This window comes from Psittacula echo (genome assembly GCF_963264785.1).
Source record: "Psittacula echo genome assembly, chromosome: 6".
Lineage (NCBI taxonomy): Eukaryota > Metazoa > Chordata > Aves > Psittaciformes > Psittacidae > Psittacula > Psittacula echo.
In genome coordinates, this window is record NC_137743.1 from 6,443,835 (window position 1) to 6,464,884 (window position 21,050).

Genomic DNA, 21,050 nt, shown 5'->3' on the forward strand with positions numbered 1-21,050 from the left:
AACAAACACTTGTAATTAAACTTGACTCCACCTACTCTGCCCAACATTGAATAGTAAGTACAACATGAATCAGGCTCCATTAGCAGCAGATGACATGTTTGAAAAGGATAGCACCTGCTTAACTTCCTGTAAATGCTATGGTTTTTTGACTGTAATCTGAATTGCCACATTGCCACCTCAGCTAATGAGGTGGGTTTGATCTGAGTTACTTCAGTGGGCTAAGAGAAACCAGAAAGAGATAGGGCCTCATGCCTCCCACAGATCTTGCTTATAGCTTAACTGAAAGGACCCATAGCTGATTTTCCCTGATTTAGGTATTTTTGTTACATGATGTCAAGAACTGTGTCCTCAACTGAAATGTAATCCTGCAGGAGGGATGTGTCACTGAAGTGAGTTCATATGAGAATTATGCAGGCGGATGAACTTTCATACCTCTTCTGCTAGAATGCCTACAATGCTGCTCCAAAAGCTGGAGTAGCCAAATAGTTACAAGACACTGTGTCTTCTTACATGGTGTTGTTGACTATCAAAATGAAACTAAAAGCAGCATCAACCTTCTACCTACAACTAAGCAGACGTTTCAGCTGTTATTTGTTGCATTATAATTTACATGCTATGTTGTTACTTACAATAAAGAGTGACAGCTCTAAATGACCACTTTCAACCTGCGTTCTAAAACCAGGTTTTCAGACAGGTTTAAACTTAATTTCCCAACTAATCTCATGAGTCAGTGTATGTCATCCAGTATGTAATTGATTGCCTTGAGCAGCTATTTTCCTCATAAACCCATGCTGCCAGGTTAAGAAAAGATTTGTTCATTTTACAAATGCAAGTCAAAGTTAACTTCTGGAGTCTGGTTAGGCATCCCCTTTCCTCCCTTGCACTCATTCTGCACTGGGCTGACTCTGCTGCTTTCATTTTACATGAATGTAGCTGAAGTATGTTTTATGTCCCTTGCTTAAGTGTAAGTAAGTTGCTAATCACTTCAAACAACCATGAAGTATTACCTAAGCGGTTCACAGGTGGCTATACCACCTTTCATCATACCGGCTTTATGAATAAAAGTGTGTTTAGCTGGAAATTCAGAAGTAGTTGTTAATAAAAGACAAATGGCATTGCAGAACAAGTAAAGATCATTGAATAGTTAGGCTTGGAAAGGACCTTAAAGCTCATCCAGTTCCAGCCCTCTGCCATGGGCAGGGACACTTCACACTAGACCATGTCGCCCAAGGCTCTGTCCAACCTGGCCCTGAACACTGCCAGGGATGGAGCATTCACCACTGCTTTGGGCAATCTGTGCCAGAGCCTCACCACCCTCACAGTAAAGAGCTTCTTCCTTATATCTAACCTGAACTTTCCCTGTTTTAAGTTTAAACCCATCACCCCCTTGTCCTATCGCTACAGCCCCTGATGAAGAGTCCCAGTCCAGCAACATTATAGATGCTGTAAAGTACATTTCTGTGGACAACAGCAGTAGAAACAGACTCCTTCATGTTGGTAACGTTTCTGTTAAATGGTGACTTCCAGGGCAGAGGGAGGGGCAAGAAAAAACTAACGAGGAAATGCTAAGCCAAGTTCTTTTCTCAATCCACATATGTGATACAGCAACAACATTAGAAGGGAGCAAGTGAATGGAGAAGGGCACATTTTGGTCCTGATGAGAAAGCAGCTGTCAGACTACAGCAGTGTTCTAGAAGTAACCTGTGTTTAGAGGAGTGCATTTGAAACCCGTGACTGCCCTTCCATTTCCAGCTTATAAAATCACAAGACTAAATTAGGCTTCTATATTATTTTATTTCCCTCTTAAAATATAGCATTGAAGTCCTGCACACATATAAATATCCCTACAGTTTCTTACACACTTTCTATCCATCATTACTTAAAGTGCCCAACTGTGAACATTAGAAATAAAAACATTACTGTTAAGAGTGGCTATGCTTAGAGAAGGACAGGTATTCTGACAGTGCAGGCCTCTGATTTTACAAAAATCACCTGCAGAAGAATACACCCTCAACAACACACATCAAGATTAACCCTGAAGTACTTGCTTTGGGTTTTTTACTCTGATTTGAAAGTGATTAACATACAGGGTTTAATTTTGATGTCTTTTACATAGTGTAAGAATAAAGGATAAATGCATTACTTTCTTTCTAGCTCCCTCCTTCCCCCACAAAGTGTTTACTGTGTCCCAAGCTGCTATGTTGATTAAAAACCAGTTGAAAAGAGCTCTGGAAATGCATGCAACTTAAAATTCACTTAAACACACTTTCAGTTATAAAGTCTGAGAGATTTTCAGTTCAGCACGTGGCTACGGTTCAGTTGGGTTATTAGATGTGTTTGTCGTAGTGGTGAGATTGGTAAACACTTCTTCCTTAGTTTCAGGCTGGTGTCTTTCCATTTTGCTTTCCTCTTTAGCATCTTTATTACTGGTATCTCCCTTGCTCTTGACTACCACAGGTTCAATCTCCATGATTTCCTGTGGTGGCTTAGGCTCTGGCAAATTTGGCTGAAGTCCATCAACTTGAACAGGTTCTGGGACATCTTCTGCTTTCTGTTCAAGTCTTTCCAAAATATTCTGGACCTTCCTTACACCATCTCTCCTGGCCTGGCGCACATCCGGACGACCCTCAGGGTCCACTGAGTCTAGGGCTAGCAACTCTTTGGTCAAATACTCTTCAATCATCAAGTATTTTTTGTCATTTTTCTTGCCTTCAAAGGAGTTGACTGCCTGCTCAAGCATCTGTACTTTCTCCAGAATTGCCTCCACTTTCAACACACCAGGATGCTTCTGAGGTTCTCCTGATTCCATTGTCTTCGGTGCTACCACTTCTTCAGGAGGAGGAGGCCTTTCCTGCGGGGGAACCATCTTAGGTGGGGCAGGAACCCTTTTATCAGCTTTCTCTGCCATGGCTGGAGGCTTCTGGGGGGGTAGTTTAGTATCCGGCTCTTGGTGGGTGACCTGGATTGGGATGTATGATGATGGTGCCTCAGTTGCGGGTGGTGGGACTACCTTGTTCTCAGGTTTGATTTCAGGGGATGGTCTTGGTGGCTCTTGAGGTGGGATCTGTTGTTGCTGAGAAACCTGGTGAGCAAAGCAAGTTTGTGTTGAGACACAATGAACAATGCTCCTTATTTCCTGCTAAAGAAGTGACTTAACTTCCATTTTCTGTGCTTCTAGAAAGTGCAATTTTCACACCCCCCAGATGACTCATCTTTCCTGTGCACTGCTGAATTTTATCGTTTTAACATTAAAAAAGCACTGTGCTGAAGAGTTCAGTTATTGTTTTCAAGCTATTGCAGATTGTAAGCACCAGTGAACTCTCAAAGACCAATCTGCCCTTGCTCACTGAAATCATCCCTAAAAGCAGTTTTGTAAGACCCTAGGGCAAAGCCCTCCCCTGATATAAGTTAGGAGGATTTGCTGTAACTGACTGCAGCACAGTCCAGATTCCATCCTCACCAACAGCTGGTGCTTCTTGAAAAGCCAACTGCTTTGCTGAGTTCTAACCACATTTTGAGCTATTCTCATCCCATTTCTGTTTTCAGGACATTCCTTTTGTTGTTTGTGCTTATTTTTACTGATTTTATCTTCAGAGTATTCACACACAGAGGTTACTATGTCAATCTTATTACACTGTAGCAATTGGAGACAATGCCTGGGATTACTACAGCTCTAGGAGTCATCAAATCAGAAATCTCTTGCAATTGAGATTAGTTTGGAAATCTTAGCAGAAAACTGCAATTCATGAGATCTGTATTTTCCATCTGCCACCCCCTGCACTTACTCTTGCACATATACAGTGATTTTGGAAAGGTACTACCAGATCCAGCTGTCATGCATTTAAAAGGCTTAAGTAAAATACCTACATTTATACATAAACCAAGTAGGTAAATGGCCTACATTGACAATCTGTTACTGCTTTACCCACTGAACATAAAGTTTGATCAGAGAGCTCAAATTCTCACCCATAAAAATGTATTAGCATTATAACCTAGAATATGCCATTAAATCTGAAGTCTTCATTGTTCCGTACGACCCCCTGGGTTTTCAAAACTATTAACCTAGTTCTGCTGTCAGTTTTAATGTGAAATCTCTCCAGAGAGGAAATCAAGGCTTGTTTTTATAATACACCCTTACACACACACTTGTCAAATTCCCAGTAGGTTTAGCAGTTTTAGTAACAATCTTAACATGGATAAACTCTTCAGTGAGCAAAAGGGTCTATGAGCAGGAGCATGCTTCACATAGGAGGAATAAAAAGCTCAAAGACTAGGTTTTGCTGATCCTTTCTTCAGAACTAAAATTCCTCTATGCACCTGATGCTATCCTAAATGGTTCCGAGACATCAATGAAGCCTATTTACATAGATGCCACAAATCCCACAGACCTGATTTTCTTCTTACAAACAATGCAGCGTCAGTGACCTCAGTGTAATTACACCACATTATACTCTGATGAGAGGAAAATCAAACTGTGTGCTAAATCCTATTTCAGTGATCCACAGCCTCCACACTCAAGATGGATGGAAAAGCCACTTGCTGCCAGTATCATCTCAGTGTCTCCCAGCTTCTTTAAATGCAGAATAGAGACTGCTTTACATCAGTACAAGCTGATTTCTCAGCTCTACACTGAAGGAACTACCTGGCCTGTAAGTGCCTTCACTGTTCTACATACCTGGGGTCTGTCTACAACTGTCTGCACTCTGATGGGTGCCGGGGGCTGTATCTGGGTGGTAACTCTGGCCGGTGAACTGTCACGGCTCGATGAGCCTCTCTGGGCCATCCTGAACGGAGACTGCGCTCGCGTTGTCTTCGGCTCCCTCTCATCTGGTTGGATTTTGTGGAACACTGGTTGATGGGCTTGGAATTCGCTCTGCTGGGCAGGGTAGTGTGTCTTCTGTGCCTGGTGGTACACCTGCGCTGGTTGCCGCTGGATGTTTTCATGGATCACAGGAATTGGAATATAACCGCGAGGAAGCTGATGGCTCCCTGTGTTCGGTCTGCCAGAGGACTGAGGGGAAGTGGTTGCAGAATCGGGAGCTCCAGGACATTGAGGCTGCCATGAAAACAAAATCCATTATTAAACTTTGTGCTCACAGTACTTTCCATTTCCAAAGAGAAAAGGAGATGGTAACAGAAACAGAACTCGTGTTTCCGGCATGCACTTCCTTGTTTTTTTTAGCGAAGGGCCTCTCTAGACAAACCGCACAAGTTGTGAGAGCATCATTATAACAAGTAGAAACCTGAGCTACAGCATTCCCAGCCCTCAAATGAGCAGGGAGTGGATGCTCAGTCAGAATGGTTGCTGCTTTTGCATGGCTGTTCCTGTCTAAACCTGTTAAATTTGAGGTAAGCTGAAGTTAAGCAAACAAATTATATGCTGGAAACAAAAACAAACCCCTACCAGAGGCACACAGCATTTAGACTTCGGATTCCAGTCACACTAACAGATTTTGTTTGGTTTGGGGCTTTTTAGAAGCATGTGATTAATTCAGTAGCAGGCAATGGCAATGCATATACGGCTCATGTTCCCTTTTTCCCCCTAGGACCTTGCAACACCTTAGCCCCTTGGCAGCTAGACAGCCGCATTAGCTCAGACCTGCTGTTAGCAGAAGCAAGCTGCAGAATCCAGCTTCCAGCATGTTCTAGGTTGTGGGTCTGCATTTTGGGGAAAGGCAGTTTGTCTGCTCACAGCTCCCTCCCACGTCCTGCTACGCCAATCCATCACCCCAAATACTGTGCATCAACTCCAGCAGCTGTCAGGCTATTTTCTGACCAGTTTCACTCTCTAAGTAAGAGGAACAAAATAATTTCCTGATGGGTTTGTTACACAGCTCAGTGAAAGGCCAGGTCAGCCTGGAGCTGGCAAAGGAGAGAGCAGGACAACACAGCCAGAAGGCAAGAGAACAATGGGCAAGGAGAGGAAGGGGTGCAAGACCCCTCATTTGGTGCTGGTGAGCTGCTCAGCTGCCCATGAAACAACAACCTTGAATAAGTTAAATGCTGCTTTGTATTATGGTACCCATCACTGCCATGATTTGCACTTTTAAACCCCATGTCAACAAGGCCACCACCACAGGCTCTGGTCAGTTGATACCCACACTGTGATGCCCAAGTTTGTAACAGCAGGTTCTGAGGTCCTCACTAGTTATGTTGGAGGACTTCAGGAAAAGGCACAGAAGACATCCTCCTAAAGCCACTCTGCGTACAAGACAAAGCTGAAGAGTGTGGGGAGAAGGAAAAGCTGAGCCTCCTGCCCTGGTATTGCATGGACATGGCATTGTTAGCCAAGACAGCTGAGAAACCTGCTAACAGACTTCTAATTACATTGTTCAGACTCCACCACTGCTGAATTACAGACCTGATGATACGTTTTCAGCTTGGTCAGGGCTGCGTTTCCTGCTCATCTTACTTTGAATAAAGATGAGGTTGGTATTTCCATGTATTACAGGAATACCAATTCTGCTCATTCTCCAGAGAGAACAGGCAAACCAAAATCCTACCCCCTGACACACAAAGCAAGCAGAGTGACTCTTGTTCAGTGAAGTTCATAGCTTGAAAATACTTTAACATGCCTGTGAAGAACCAAATTCCTTTACAACTCACTTTTAAAGCTATATGTATGTAAATCCATATGCTTAATGCAACTGAAATATTAAACTGGCAAGCAAAGATCACAGCAGTAGCACTTCTCAAGCGGCCTGGCTTGTTAGCTACCCGGCCACTTTTATTTCTGTCTCTCCCGCTTTTGTTCACTTCACTTTCTGACTCATGGTGCAGAACACAGGAACCTGTCTGTGCCCTCCACTTACGGGGGAAGCAGAATAAACCCCAAAACAACCCTCCCTTGCTGCAGGGCCTCACAGCTCAGAGGCTGTCTCTCTGCAGAAGCCATCTCCATGCATTTATTTCTGCAGAATCACTGCAGACCGAAAGCAGGCCACGCCAAAAAAAAAAAACCTCACATATTTATGCTGCCCTGACTGTGCACTTTTGCATTTGAATACTCTTGGGAAGTAACTGGGAAAATGTAATCCTGTGGCAAGTCTGGCTTTCTGAAGGATCAACTACCCGTGTGACATTCAGGTCATACATGCTGCGAAGACCAATGCAAACACACCCCAGCAACACTGACAAGTTACCTCGGGTCCGTGCGCGGCCGGCGCTGGGGCTGCTGCAGCTGCCGGTGTCTGTCCACATTGTTTATCCGCCTGAGAAGCCTCCACCGGTCCCCTTGGAGGGGACTCAGGGCCAGCATAGGCCCCCCTCAGAGGTGGCTGTGCCTGCACTGTGGTAGGGACAGCTTCTGTCTTGTACCGCTGCACACCAGGCTGCGGAGCAGAGAAGCACGGGTGCTGCTGTCTGCCGTCGATGCCTTCATGGATCACAGGAATAGGGATATAGCCGGCCCGGAGCTTGGGGTATCCCATGTTTACTTCTCTTGCTGGCGGCTGCTTGGGGCTGTCATGAGATGGACCATTTGCTGATGACTGGCTTTCCTAGAAGTTAAAAACATCACACTGTGCTTGTTGGTAGCTCAATACAACACTAAAGGTCTGTCCTAAAAGTGCTATCAGCTCTATAGGAGAAGTTCAGACACTTTTGCAGCTAATAGCAGGTGCTCACACCCCAGACCTGCATGCAAAAGAAGGAAGCTAGTAAGTCTGCTTATGTATGAGGCTTTCACACACCCCCCTTCTCATAAATACCAACTTAGGCTTTAAAATACCTGCCTAATTACAACAGCATTTCTTATTTAGCATGCATTTCTTGTGCTTAGCCACCAGCCCACTCCCTTCAGATGGAGCTCCTCCAATTCAAGCAAGTGCTCACAGGACCAGAGGCATTTCTTTAACACCTCTCAGAACCCAGCCTATAGATAACATCTGAAAAGACACTTCCATGGAAGCCTAACCCCATCAGAAGCACAATGTTTGTTGGTATTGTTCTTCCCACTGGCTATATAAAGAGTTACTGCTGCTGCATACTGCACAATATATTCCCTTTCAGCTAGGGGAGGATCCGGTTCAGTAAACACTGAGGGAGAAGGGAAGACAGGATAATGAAGAGGAAAATGCTGAAAAGCAAGATAAAATAACCCCTGTATTGTCTGCATACACTCACTGGACAATGTCAAAGCTCTGGCAAGGGTGGAAGTGGTTTGTACTAAGAGCCCTCGCAAGTCCTCTAGTAAGTTCTTCCTGCATCGGTCATTCTATTTTGAGGCCCTGCGAGGGCTAAGTTCCAGATGTATCTGTAAGTCAGATCATATAACAAGCACCTCTGTCATTCAGAGGGTAATGTCATTATTCAGTAAGAGGAGAATTTAATAAGGGGACATATGGTGCAAGTGTTGGAAACCCTATTTTTAAAGGGGTGTTTAAGCTGCAGAAATATTTAACGTTGCTTCTGGACTCATTAATGTACTAATTCATGAGGAATTAACTCTTTCACCAACCAGATTTTGAGCATTCTTCCCATATGAGTGTCCCCTTAAAACGTGATTCCTGAGAATTCCTGTGAGCAATAGAACTGCAGAGAATCAAGGCTGTTACTTAGGTAAGCTAATAAAATAAAGATAATAGTACTAAAAGGAACAAGATCAGAGCCCTGATGTTGCATTTCCTTTTACTCACTAAAATACCCTCCACAAAGGAAAACATTCTGAAAGAGGCACAGAGGAGATCCAGGCCTAGAAACTTCACACAGAGAAGTGACTTGAAGTTGGCTTTTCCAGTTGCAGAACAAGGATGATCTCACGCCAAGGTCTGCACCAGGATCCACCGCCAACAGTGAGTCATTTTAAATCCACCCTACCAGGAAACCACATCCCTCTGCCCAACACACACTGTCTGGGGAGGGTTTCAGGACCCCCATCACCAGCAACCATTTGCCAGTTCACCTTCCACTCTCACAACCCCGGATCCACAGCATTCCCAGCAGCCACCTCTCCCGGGATCCAGAGGGAAGCGCGGTGACACCAGCAGATTGCATTTGCCGGAAAAATAGATCTGAGGTGCGCTCAGCTAACAACAATGTGGGGCCGTGTCCCAGCCAAATGTCTGCCGGGAGAGCGGAGCCGAGCAGGGAGGGAAAACTGATGATTCCAGAGTGGGAAGCAGCACCTTGCTGCCGCTGCGCGCTGACTCGATGCATTCTGCGCCCCGCATGCACCAGCTGCTCCCCGGCACAGGCTGCCTTGACAGAGGGAGCAGGCGGCGGGTGAAACCTGAGCGTTCACAGCCAGCCACCCACAGCTATAAAAAGGAGATTCACTCACTTCCAGCGCTGTCCAAACTCCCCATGGGAAGGGTCGGGGCTGGGAAGGGGTTAGGAGCTGGGTGGGCACAGCAGCACCAACAGATGCCCCAACAGAAGCGTTTCAGCCACCCCTGCTCTGCTCCAGCGGGGTGTTACAGCAGATCTGCCCTAGGGGCTTAGTTGCCAGCTCCTCTCTCTCGGCATTTGAGGGGTGTGCCATGTTTTGAACTGCTCCATTTGGGGATAAGACCTTCAGTCTTTTGGAGTAACCTGCAATGATTGCAGGGGGGTTGGACTAGAGGACCTCTGAGAGTCCTTTCCAATCCAAACTATTCTATGATAAATCACTGCCAAGGCTTCAACATGGACAGTCTGCCACTCTATGCAGCCTCCTCTCTTAGGAGTCTGCCCATGGGCTTCCTCCTCCCTTTTCTTCATTTTCAGACTCTTGTGGCTACCCTTGTTTTGAACCATTTTAGCAGTCTGAGAGATCTGCCTCTGCAACTTAAGCCCTGGTAGGAAATACAGAAGCAGCAGCCCAAAACCAAAGGAAAAAATCAGGTTGGACTGCTTTCTCAAACCATTCAGTTTGTGTCTGAAGTGAAACTTCTGGCAAGTTTAATACTTTTAAATGGAAACACTGGCCCCTCCTTAAGAGCCACAACATAAACTATACTCTCATCATCTGTTATTTATTCTTACAGCTTCAGACAACCTGTGCTGATCCTGTGGAAAGTCAGTATTTCGAGTCAATCCTTTGTTCCAAGCTTTTTTCCCCCTGTAGTCAGGTCTGCTAACCACAGAGGAATTTCTGTGTGTGTCTCTTTGCAGTGCCATCATACTGGAGCAGTCCTCAGTGAAGGAACGAATGCAGTGTCCCCTTTCTTTTCTCCATGGTCAGTAAGCTCTGAGGCAGAAAGATCAGATGCTCTCATCACAACTGCTCTTCCTGATCCACACTGGTCTCTTCAACACTTAGTAGTCGTTTGGGTTTGTTCTTAGCACAACAGCAAGTGCATGTGGATCCCAGTATCCCTGCAGTCAGGCCTGTGGCCAGAGCCAGTCTGTTTTGTGCAAGGGAGCCTGGACGAACAGGTTCTGGAAGACTTCAGGAGAAGCTCAGGTGTGCCTGGGGACACTGCAGCAAGGGGGAGGAAGGGAATCCAGCTCTGGAAACCTCTCATCCTAATGCTGCAGAGACTGGGGACTCCCTTTGAATGGTTTAATTCCTGTTTCACAGGACAGCCAGCCAGGAGACCAAACATGGCCATTTTTGCTTTTATTTGCCTTCTATCAAATGTAGTTCTTGCTCATTATATTAACAAACCTTATCTGTAAAAGCCCAGAGCTCACAATTCACACCAATCTGCACAAAGAAGTATGACCAATAAATGAATGACAAGCCTTCATCCACCATCCTTCCCGGTTTGAAGGATAAGAAACAGAAACCCAACTCAAACTTCCGCATAAAAAAACCCTGAAGTAAATTTCTTCTGCCTTCATCCAAGGAAATCAAGTTCTTCGACAATAAAACTGAGAGTAAGCAACACAGTATCGATGGATTTTCTCATGGTAGCAGGACTGACCATCAGCACTGCAGGAATCCGGGCTGGATCACACACTTGGTTTACATGTAACAGGCAGAATCCCCATAAAGGGATTTGATGGAGCAGCTCAGGAACGTTGACACCACTCCTGGGTTACACTTCAGGTAGCGTGGAACACCACCGGACACTCATACCCAATCCACCATTCAGTAGCAAGTGTGAAGGACTCATCATAGACAATCAAACAAGAGCAAAAAGCATCGCTGTGCTGTGGCCAAGCCCTGCTGGCGATCTGCTCAGGAGGAATGACAGGGCTCCCACCTCGGGACGAGGCCATAGGCTTGTGTTGTGAGGCTATCACCATGATAAATAAAGGTGCAGCCAGCACAAGTTGTGCAACTGGAAAAAACACTTCATCCCCCCACATCCTCCTGTTGGCGTCCCATGGGAAGGGCACGGTCAGCAGTGACGCTGAAATCCTCCAACTTGCTCCGATTTGAAGTGAGTTCTTGCACTTGCATGCCAGTGGACTGGAAAAGTGACAGCAAGAGAAATAGACAACCTTGCAACAAAACTGCCAGGCCAGCTGTACTATCCATCCGGAGCGGATAATGGCATGACTCCTGATGTGCCCAGTGACTGCTTAAGTGTTATTCCAGACGGAAACAAAGAAACCTGCAAATTCAGTCACTGCTGATGCCAGCAAATTGCCACTGAGTCATCCAGATGGCTGTACCAAGAGAGTGAAATCTCAGAGTATTCTGTGCACACGCTAGAACAGTTGTACCCGACTCAGAATCTCCCTTCTGAGACTCCTTGTGTGAGACATTTTTCATTCCTCTCCTACTAAAATGGTCTACAGGAAAACAAGTTAAAAAGCAAGTCTGATATTGTTTGTAGTGCAGTAAATGCAGCTCTCTAAAGCACGTCTGTATTGTACATACATGTAGCACCTCTGGAGCTCTCACAGAGCACCGATGCAAATACTTCAATTGTACTCATTTTGTAAGTATGATCTAGCAAAGGATCACAGATTTCACCAACATTACCAAGAAATGAATTCTCTCTGACTGCAAATAGAAGCTCTACTGCTTTCAATACGGTTCTGTATTTTTAAGCTGCTTCTGTAAAGAATATCATACAAATAAAGGAATTCTGACTGTGAAAATGCCAGGATCTGACAAAATCTGACCCGAGAGCACACGTCTCATGAGTTTAACCCTAGGTCCATGTATTTAGGAGGAAAAGAGTAAAATGATTCTGTTCTTTCACAACACAACGTAACTAAAGTAAGTGACTGAAATATGACAACTAAGGTTTCTTTACATATATACTCAGATCTCTTTTATCAGAAATTGTCATGAATAACCAAAAAAGCCAGCAGCACCTAATATTCAAATCTAAGGCTGATGTACCAATTCTATTTATTTAAAAAGAAATACCATTTTATGTCATGGAAAGGCAATAGTTTAACCATCAGAACTGCATTCCATATCCACCTGTATTTTAGTTTTGGCCACACTTTTCCCCCTGCCCTTTTCTCTTGCACTAACTAGATGAATCAAAACCACTACACTAGCTTTGCTACCAACAGAAATCAGCACGTCCAAGTATTTCTAAGGAGTTTCTCAACAGTGCTTTGTGTTTAAACATATACATAGCACAACATTAGCATGAAATACGTTTCATTTATATACATGTAGTATTTTATTTAAATATGTATATATTTATTTTTATTTATATACATATAGCTCCCAGGGAACTATACAAGTGGGAAGGTGGGGAGGGATCTGCTCCCAGTGCTGACCCCAAGCCTCCCACTGCCGTGCTTTAGCCACTGAGGAGTTCTACATTCTCACTCTTCTACTCACAATTTGTGCTTAAATATACACACTGAGCACACAGGCATTAGAGCAAGATATCATTAGCTAATGACTGAAGGAACCCATGAATAAGCTTAGTCGCATGAGCTGTCTCAGTAGAACTTGGTCACATCATGTAACCCATTTATCCGCCAAGCCTCTTTTGATGTTTTACTTGTTGAATGCTGAGTTTTATTTCCTAACAAATACATGTGTAGGCAAACAGGCCTTTTGTTCTGTCTTGTAATTATCATGTCGTATTAGACAGGCATTACATTAGCACAGGCTCTATCTGATGAAGCGCAATGATGTCATTAGAAATAAAGAACCAAAAATCGAAGGAGGACTCTAATCCTAAGCTTTCCAGAGCAGACAGCCTTACTGGAGCAAATATGTTGGCTATCTTGCAGACCAATTTTGTTTCACAAACTAAAACTGTTCTTTTTTGATCACCAAGATGATTCTTTCTTTGGCCAAAATACCTTGGTACAGACATGACAACACTTGCCCTTCATGCCCACGAGTTGGCCCGTGCACAGAAGGCATCCAACAGGCCAAACCGAACATGTTCAGAGCAAGAAGCAATGACTGCTACAGAAAAAGCAGAACACTCTTTTAAGAGAGAACTGGCATCACCACCCATTCTGTCAGCTTTAAAGGATGAGGTTAAAGAAAAGCCCTTTGGAGCACTCACAGAAATATCCTTGTCAAGGGCAAGGAGAACGACACACTTTATACAGTTATTTCTGTTCACTGCCTGCTTACCTAAGAAGCAGGTGCTCAACCTGGTGCTCTCCTGCTATTCCATGAGCCAGAAATTTGGAGCACAGAAGAAAGCACAAGCCTCAAGAATTTGCAAACCAATGCCCCCTAAAAACCAGGAGAATAAGTAGCTAACAACTGCAATTCACAGGTTATAGTCCAGGTTTACATTCTCAGTGGGGTTCGTTTTGCACACAGCAGTTCTCTGACTTCACTTCCTCAAACAGCAATTTTCCAACACCATAAAAACACTGGCTACACTGCACCCTATTTATCAATTACAAGGCCTTGTCACCAGCCATAAAAATATACTTTCATGCTGCCCAACCTGCTGGGTGATGCTAGACAAGTCGCTTCACCACCCCATGTCTCATTTTCCCGTCTGTAAAGCTAAGGGAAAATCAAAGGAAACCAACAGCTTCTACAGCATAATTGAAGAGACAGAAGTTTTCAGTTATAACCAATGCTATGTGTGTGAACAAGCCATTTCTTCCATTTTATATCTCTGTTTAATTTGGCACAACTAGAGGGCATAGCTGCCACAGAAGAAGGAGGAGATAGAGCTTACCTATGAAGTGATACTGTCTTTATACCCCAAAGCATATTGAATTGTTACCTGCCTTATCATGGTTCAAGTGGGAACAAATCTATGTTTGCCACGTGGTTATGGCAAAGTCCTGCCTGTGTCTGTAAGTGTTAAAAATGCGATTCCTAGATAAGAATGCTGCCACCTGGCACAAGTATTCTTCCTGCCTCCTTTAGATAAGAGGTGTGCTGTGTCAGGACTTACACAGAACCATGCAAGACCGTCCTTGCTTCTCCTCTTGCGTGACTGCAGAGAGATCACCTCGTTGTTTCCAACGTCATTTCTTTCTGCTCCTTTCTCTTATTTCAGATTTGATCCACCCCTTGTTTTCACATCAGTTGGCATTCCATAAATTAACTCCATGCTTACCATGTTCCATTAAAGGAGCCCTTAAATAACTACTCAAAGCAGCTTCAGGGAATCAGGACAAAGCCACAAAATCCCTTGCTGATAATTTCATCACTCTTGCATATTATGCCTTTTATGTATCACAGAATAGTTTGGGTTGGAAGGGACCTTAAAGCTCATCCAGTTCCAAACCCCTGCCACGGGCAGGGACACCTTCCACTGGAGCAGCTTGCTCCAAGCCCCTGTGTCCAACCTGGCCTTGAACACTACCAGGGATGGGGCAGCCACAGCTTCTCTGGGCACCCTGTGCCAGCGCCTCAGCACCCTCACAGGGAAGAGCTTCTGCCTAAGAGCTCATCTCAGTCTCCCCTCATATACTTTTCTATGTATACAGTACCTTTTTAATCCAGTAAGTAATTTATTAACCTGTGACAGAATGCGCATCAACAAAAGTAATGTAAAAACCACTGCAGGCAAAAGAGACCTAAATTGTTACCTAGTCTTGCATTCCCTTGCACTGAGGCAAACCACGGCCGAGTTTCAGAGAGACTGTATTGAACTTCCAATGCAATTTCTAATTTGGTCTTCCAAGAACTTTTCAGGCAACTTGAACGTGAGAAGTCAGTGCTCAAAAATAAGTTCACTGCTAAAGAGATGGGAACTGGGTGACTTAAGACTTATTTGGGGAAGCGGAGAGAAAAGAGATGTATCAGTCATGAAGGGCAAGGATGGAAACTTTGGTGTAGTCCCCCAAATACCAATGAAGCCATCAGTCAGAGGGTGAGATGGCTTCTTCTGTTGTTTAGGCCTGTGCAGTCCCTGTTGCACTCAATAAATATATCACTATTAGGACTGCTCCCAGACTTTGTGGCTGGTAGAGCTTTTATCTCAAACCCAAAGCATTAGTGAGCTATCGATCACTGCAGTCGTAGTTCAGCGAAGCTCAGTACAGTCAATTCCTTTGGTCTATTTTTAGTTGCAGTATTCCCCACTGGGTTTACTGCATGTGGAAATGACATATGGGAGGGACATCAATAAATACTTAAAGCCTTGTTTTCTTCTTTAATCGTAAGCTATTTTTATCAACACTTTGGGGAATACCAAGTAAGCAATTAAACACTATGAATCTTGCACAAAGTATGCTGAGCTGTGATGGCATAAGTTAATACCAACAATAGATAAGCACAGGAAATCAATAATTCTACCAAAGAAGAGATAAGAAGAGTTACATTCCTGGTGAAGACTTTTAGTGGGAGTCTGCATATTCATGCTTCATGATATCGATTGTACCTTATTCTTTGAATGTCGTGCTAATAACTACTTGGACACTTGGAAGAAAATCATTAGTCTACAGGAGGTTTTGCTAATGTTTTTCAGCCATCTGCAGAGTCATGGCTTGCTTCTCACTGGAGATTTTCTGTTCTTTCTCAGGAAGGTCTCCCTAGTCCAGCCTTATACTGCAGTGAACAAAGCTAAACGTGCAGAGGAAGGACACTCTTCCTTCAGGTGGGTAAAAGAAGGCCAGGCTGCCTGAGAAAGTAACAGGGAGCCATGTGAATTGAGGAATGCGTCTAGAACACATAGTTAAATGCAAAACCAAGGTCTGCTGATATAAAATGGCTCTGTCATGGGTTACAATTTTAAAAGAGCCATTTCTCATTCTACCCGATCATCTACCTGGTACAGTTTACTGCAATCAGTGTAGTTACACTGATGTTAAGCCAAGGTAAGTGAGAACACCAAAATCAACCACTTAGGAAAAATGGGATTTCATAGAATAGTTAGGACTGGAAAGGACCTTAACACCATCTGGTTCCAAACCCCTGCCATGGACTTATTAATACTGTCTCAGCTATATTACTTAGCTAGGAAAGTTCTGATAGCTTTAGCCCTGTGCTCCATTCATTGACCACTTATAGTGTAACCACAGAATCCCAGACTGGTTTGTGTTGGAAGGGAGTTTAAGCTCACGCAGTTCCAACCCCTGCCACGGGCAGGGACCCCTTCCACTAGAGCAGGTTGCTCCAAGCCCCTGTGTCCAACCTGGCCTTGAACACTGCCAGGGATGGGGCAGCCACAGCTTCTCTGGGCACCCTGTGCCAGCGCCTCAGCACCCTCACAGGGAAGAGCTTCTGCCTAAGAGCTCATCTCAGTCTCCTCTCTGGCAGGTTAAGGCCATTCCCCCTTGTCCTCTGCTTCATTTTGTTGGCTACATCTCTTCAGAAAAGGGATTTGTTCCCTTCAGAAAGAGAACATCAATAGATATAGTGTAAGGGTTAATTAACCACCACCATAAAGGTGATTAAAAAATGCTAGTTTCACCGGCTGATTTCAATGAAAGCAAGGCCAAGATAAAAGTCAGAACAGGTTTGATATTTGTATGATCATCCCTGAAAAGGTGCATGAAGTCTGACACACACAGCCAGCTTTTGCAGTTCTCAGATCACTTCTAAAACCCCCAAGTTCTCATGTGAGCTAGGCTGAGAACAAGGGAAATCAGAAAGCTGTTCATATCCAGTCTCTCTGTCTGCCTACATCTGTGATTTGACCTTCCTACCTGTTTGGCTTAAAAGAAAAGAGAAGAAATTATGCCTTCAGAAATCACTGCTGGATTTGAAATGCAGTGTTAGTGGTTAATCTTGTGTTCTTTGGCATTGTCTAGAGAAGAAAACAGTACTTAGGAAAAGAAATACTTTGCTTAGGCCTGACTTTCAAATTCCGTGTGCTTAATTGTACCTGTCCTTGTGAAATGCACTGGGTACCACTGTGTGGTATTAAATGATTTCAGAAGTAGTCCATTAATTCCAGCAGACATTCTTAACTCAAGGCTCTGACAAGTGACTCTATGAGATCAGTTAAGCACTGCACCTACCACCAGGAACTGGAGGGGTTTCTCTTTGAACTCCCCAAACCCGACAATTTTCCATATTCATCTCTGGAAGCATTTCTTTCCCTCTCTCCCAATGAGAGATCCCAAAGCGCACCCACATTCCTGCCTACGGGGAGCAGGAACAGATTTTCCTGCTTGGAAAGCCGTGTATCCCACAAGAGCTGTTCAAAAGCAGGTGCAGCTTTTGCTGTGTATAATAACCCTCGCAGGCTGGCAGAAGCAGAGGCGCTTTTCATTACCGCAGATTCCAGGTCAGATAGGGGTGAAAACTTGTTTTGTCTCAGGCACCCACTCCCGCAGAGCACTCACCCATCAGACTACTTCAAACTCTGTTTTCACCCCATTAGGAAAAGCAGTTTAAATGTGGCTTTTCTGTTAAATGGGTGAGTTTCTATTTCCTTAACACAAGCCTTTGACTAAACAGACGCTGTTTTACGGTTCTAGACCCCATCCTATTTGTTAGTTTTATTGCCTTAACAGCCAGTGTTAGTGGGTGCCTCATGACAGCAGGAAGATGGTGCCTCCAAAAGGGAGCTGAAGCACTTTTTCCAATGCCGGTGTCAATATTCGTATTCTCAAGCCACATTTTGCTAAGACTTCTTTGTATTACTCCTAGAACTATGTCGCCAATGTATATAGATCAAATGCACCAGCCCCTCACAGGTTGAAAAGGGGGTTGATTACTGATAGAAAAGCACATCCCTTTCCTTTCTTTCCCACACCAGGCTGCTCTCACACCGAGCTTTTCCTCGGGAAATTCTCTTTTAAGGCGTATTAAGTTCTTAAAATAAGCGCATTTACTGAGTGGTTTGAGCCTTGTGTTGTATGCGAGGGCAAGGAGAAGGTGGCAGGAGACACTGCGGCTCCCTTTGAGGACCGCACCGGAGGCTCCGCACCCAGCAGCCCCCGGTCCGGTCCGGTCCTGTCCTGTCCTGTCCTCCCTCGGTGCCTCCTCCCCGAGGCAGCCCTCCCGGGCTCCGGGCCAGCCGCACAGCCCCGGCGGAGCCCCGGCCAGGCGGGGACCGGGGGGCCCAACACAGCCCAAGCCGCTCCGCCGGCCTGCGGAAGGAGGAGGGGGGGGCCGGTAACCCCGGCGTGCCCGGGGCGAAGCGGTGCTGCCCGCTGAGGAGCGCAAGGGGATCCCGAGGGAGTCGCTTTCCCACCGGGCTCAAGTTTCCAGCACTTTCTGCCCCCAGTCATTGCTCTGGATTGCTCCAAACCGGGAGAACCGGGCCCGAACGGGCCGTTCCTGAGGGCCCCGGACGGAATCACGGCCGCTCTCCCCCACCGCGCCTCTCCTTCCATGGACATATTTGGACTAAGATAGGGCTTTTCTCGGAGCATGCTGGAGAATCAAAGCAGAGCAGACTGCTACCGAGACAGCCTGTGCCCAGGAAAACAACGAGAAATAAAGAAGGGGAGAAAAAAAAGGAATGAAAAGAGAAGGAAAACAAGTTGACAAGTGAAGTCCTGGCCGGGTTTCCTCTTTTATAAGGAACATTCACGATCTGGGCTGTTCACAGCTGAAAAGTAAATCAAGGTTCGCCTCTTCCCCGGCAGGCCGGGCGGGCAGAACCAACTTTAAATAACCACCACGGCCGAGGGATCGGGAGGTTGAATGCACAGAAAAGGGACTGCAGTGCGTCAGGGACAAAAGGCAGCTCCTGCCCTCCCCGCCGCAGCGCCATGACCCCCACAACCCTGCCTCCGGTGCCCCCCGTCCCAGGCACGGACCCGGCTGGGTGCCACCCGCCGTACCTGCGCCGGCGCCCGCTGGCGCGGGTCGCTCCATGTCGTGGTGCGGCTGTTGTGATCCACGAAGAAAGGCCAGCCCGTCTGCGGGTCGATCTTGATCTCCCAACCCGGGGGCAGCGGCTCTGCGCTACCCTCCATCGGCGGCGGTGGCGGCGGGGACTGCGCGGCGGCGCTCATGGCCGGGGACCAGGACCTGCCCGGGTCCGAAGGAATCGCCCAACCCCGCGGCCGAGCCGTGTGCCCAATGCCGGGCGGGGGCGCCGGACCGGCGGCTTTATCCGCCGCGGGGCGCGGGGGGCGGAGGCGCGGGGCTGGAAGTGTCTGGAAGCGGCGGAGGAGGGACAAGGGACGGGGGAGGGACGCGGAGGAGGAGGGCTACGGAGGAGCTGCCCGGCTGGAAACTTCTGGTTGTCTCCAGCGCGGCGCGGCCGACCCCCGGGTGACGGGATATGGGTGCCACGGTAGCGCCTGGTGTGGGCCCCGGAGCAGGAGTGGGTACCCAGCACAGGGCTGCTTTATGCTCTGGCCGGTTCCTGCTGCACCCCGTAGCCTGTATGTTGAGCAGGAAGTGTCCTTGGGGAGCCTGCAGACCCCCGACACGCTCAGCGTGTCCTTTGGCAGGGTGCCGATAGCCCTGTATAGAGGGCAAAACCCCAAAGCTCCTTCCAAAAGCTCTTTGCCCGTGACTGATAATTCAAGGTTCTAGTTAACACATACCAAAATACTGGTTTTCCCCAGGTAGGGGGCTGTGTCGCTTTATTCTTCATATTCAGCTACGTTTGAATTTTCTCAGCTCTTTGCAAGTACGTGTCTCAGTCCTCAGTTTCACTTAGAAATACAGCTAAAGGCGGAGAATGTGTCTGTGAGCTTTAAATCATCTCTTTCTCCTTGGGCTCTGTATCAGCGTGTCATGCACTCTCTGTGTTTAGCTTGAGGTAACTGTACTTCACAATTAGACCACTGGTAGTCATCTGACAGTCACAGGAACAGCCACAGATGCCTGTTGATAGCTACTAAGTAGCCGAGGGAAGGGATAGTGTCTCTCAAGTGCAGACGTCACCTGCTGCAAAACTGTTCCCCTCAAGGAATTCCAGGTATTCATTCCTCAGAGATAGATGCTCATTACAGAAGTATCTCTGACAGAGAAACCTGCCTGTTCTCCCCAGGACAGTCAGGATCTGCTCCTGCTTGGGGCAGGATCAAAGGTCTCTTGATACTGCTTGACACCAATAGTCAACTCGTCTTTTGCCAGAGTGGGTTTTGTTTATCACAGTGACAAAGCTAATAACTGCTCAAACGTGCTTCACTCCTGCAGCTCTCCCATCCTGCACACCGCTCACCTCCAGAACCATGCTGTGGTCCATCATGGACCTGGGTTTCTGTCCTTGTTGTGTGCTTCTAAGTATTGTAAATGGATCGTTTATTATACTCTCAGGTACTGCCATCACCGTTACTGACTTCCCTGTTTCCTACAGCAACATGTCCCATACCTTGCACATCTCATCATCAGTCCTGTGGTGCCTGTTCCTGCACATATCTCCTCCCTATCAGTGACATGGGACCTCTGCTCAGCCTCACTGATGCCAGCAGTTGCCTCAAAAGACGTAATAGCAGAGATTTATTCTGCTCCCAATCAGTAGAGATCTGCAGAGGAATTTCACTCTCCGTCTCGTCACAGAAAGGCAGGCTTGGACCATATGTTCTCTGTAGCATATTGCCAGAGTCTTTGCCAAAGCAACAAAAGCAGCTGATTCAGACACGGGGGACACAGATGTTAAAAGGTCTTGCAGGAAAATTACTCCTGTAGGTTGAGAAAGCGATGCAGATGGGGTTTGTAGCTGATAGAGTGTACAAAGAGAAGTGAAGAATGGGGCTGCTTTGTTTTGCTCAGCTGACAGCTGACCATATACTCAGCGAAGGTACTGAATAAGGTCAGCAAGTAGCCAACAGCATAACAAAAGGAATAGTCAAAGGGGTGGCTAACAAGTTAGTTTTTGTGAGGCACTCCCTGCTAAGAACCAAGGGAGTTCTAGTTCACA

At 46.1% G+C, this 21,050-nt stretch overlaps 1 protein-coding gene across 2 annotated transcripts; it reads right to left on the reverse strand.

Moving 5' to 3' along the window:
- Positions 1 to 1,832: 1,832 nt before the first annotated feature.
- Positions 1,833 to 19,213, reverse strand: BAG3 (BAG cochaperone 3). 2 transcript variants are annotated; one of them, XM_080621280.1, is made up of 4 exons: positions 19,015 to 19,213; positions 7,143 to 7,499; positions 4,676 to 5,056; positions 1,833 to 3,082 (listed from the first exon to the last, which is right to left on the reverse strand). In XM_080621280.1, exons 1-4 carry the CDS (start codon positions 19,186 to 19,188, stop codon positions 2,309 to 2,311), a joined length of 1,686 nt encoding a protein of 561 aa, XP_080477406.1. In that variant the 5' UTR covers positions 19,189 to 19,213; the 3' UTR covers positions 1,833 to 2,308. The 2 variants fall into 2 exon arrangements, with proteins under 2 accessions (XP_080477406.1, XP_080477407.1); XM_080621281.1 differs by lacking the exon at positions 19,015 to 19,213 and adding an exon at positions 7,730 to 7,939.
- Between the last annotated feature and the right edge of the window lie 1,837 nt (positions 19,214 to 21,050).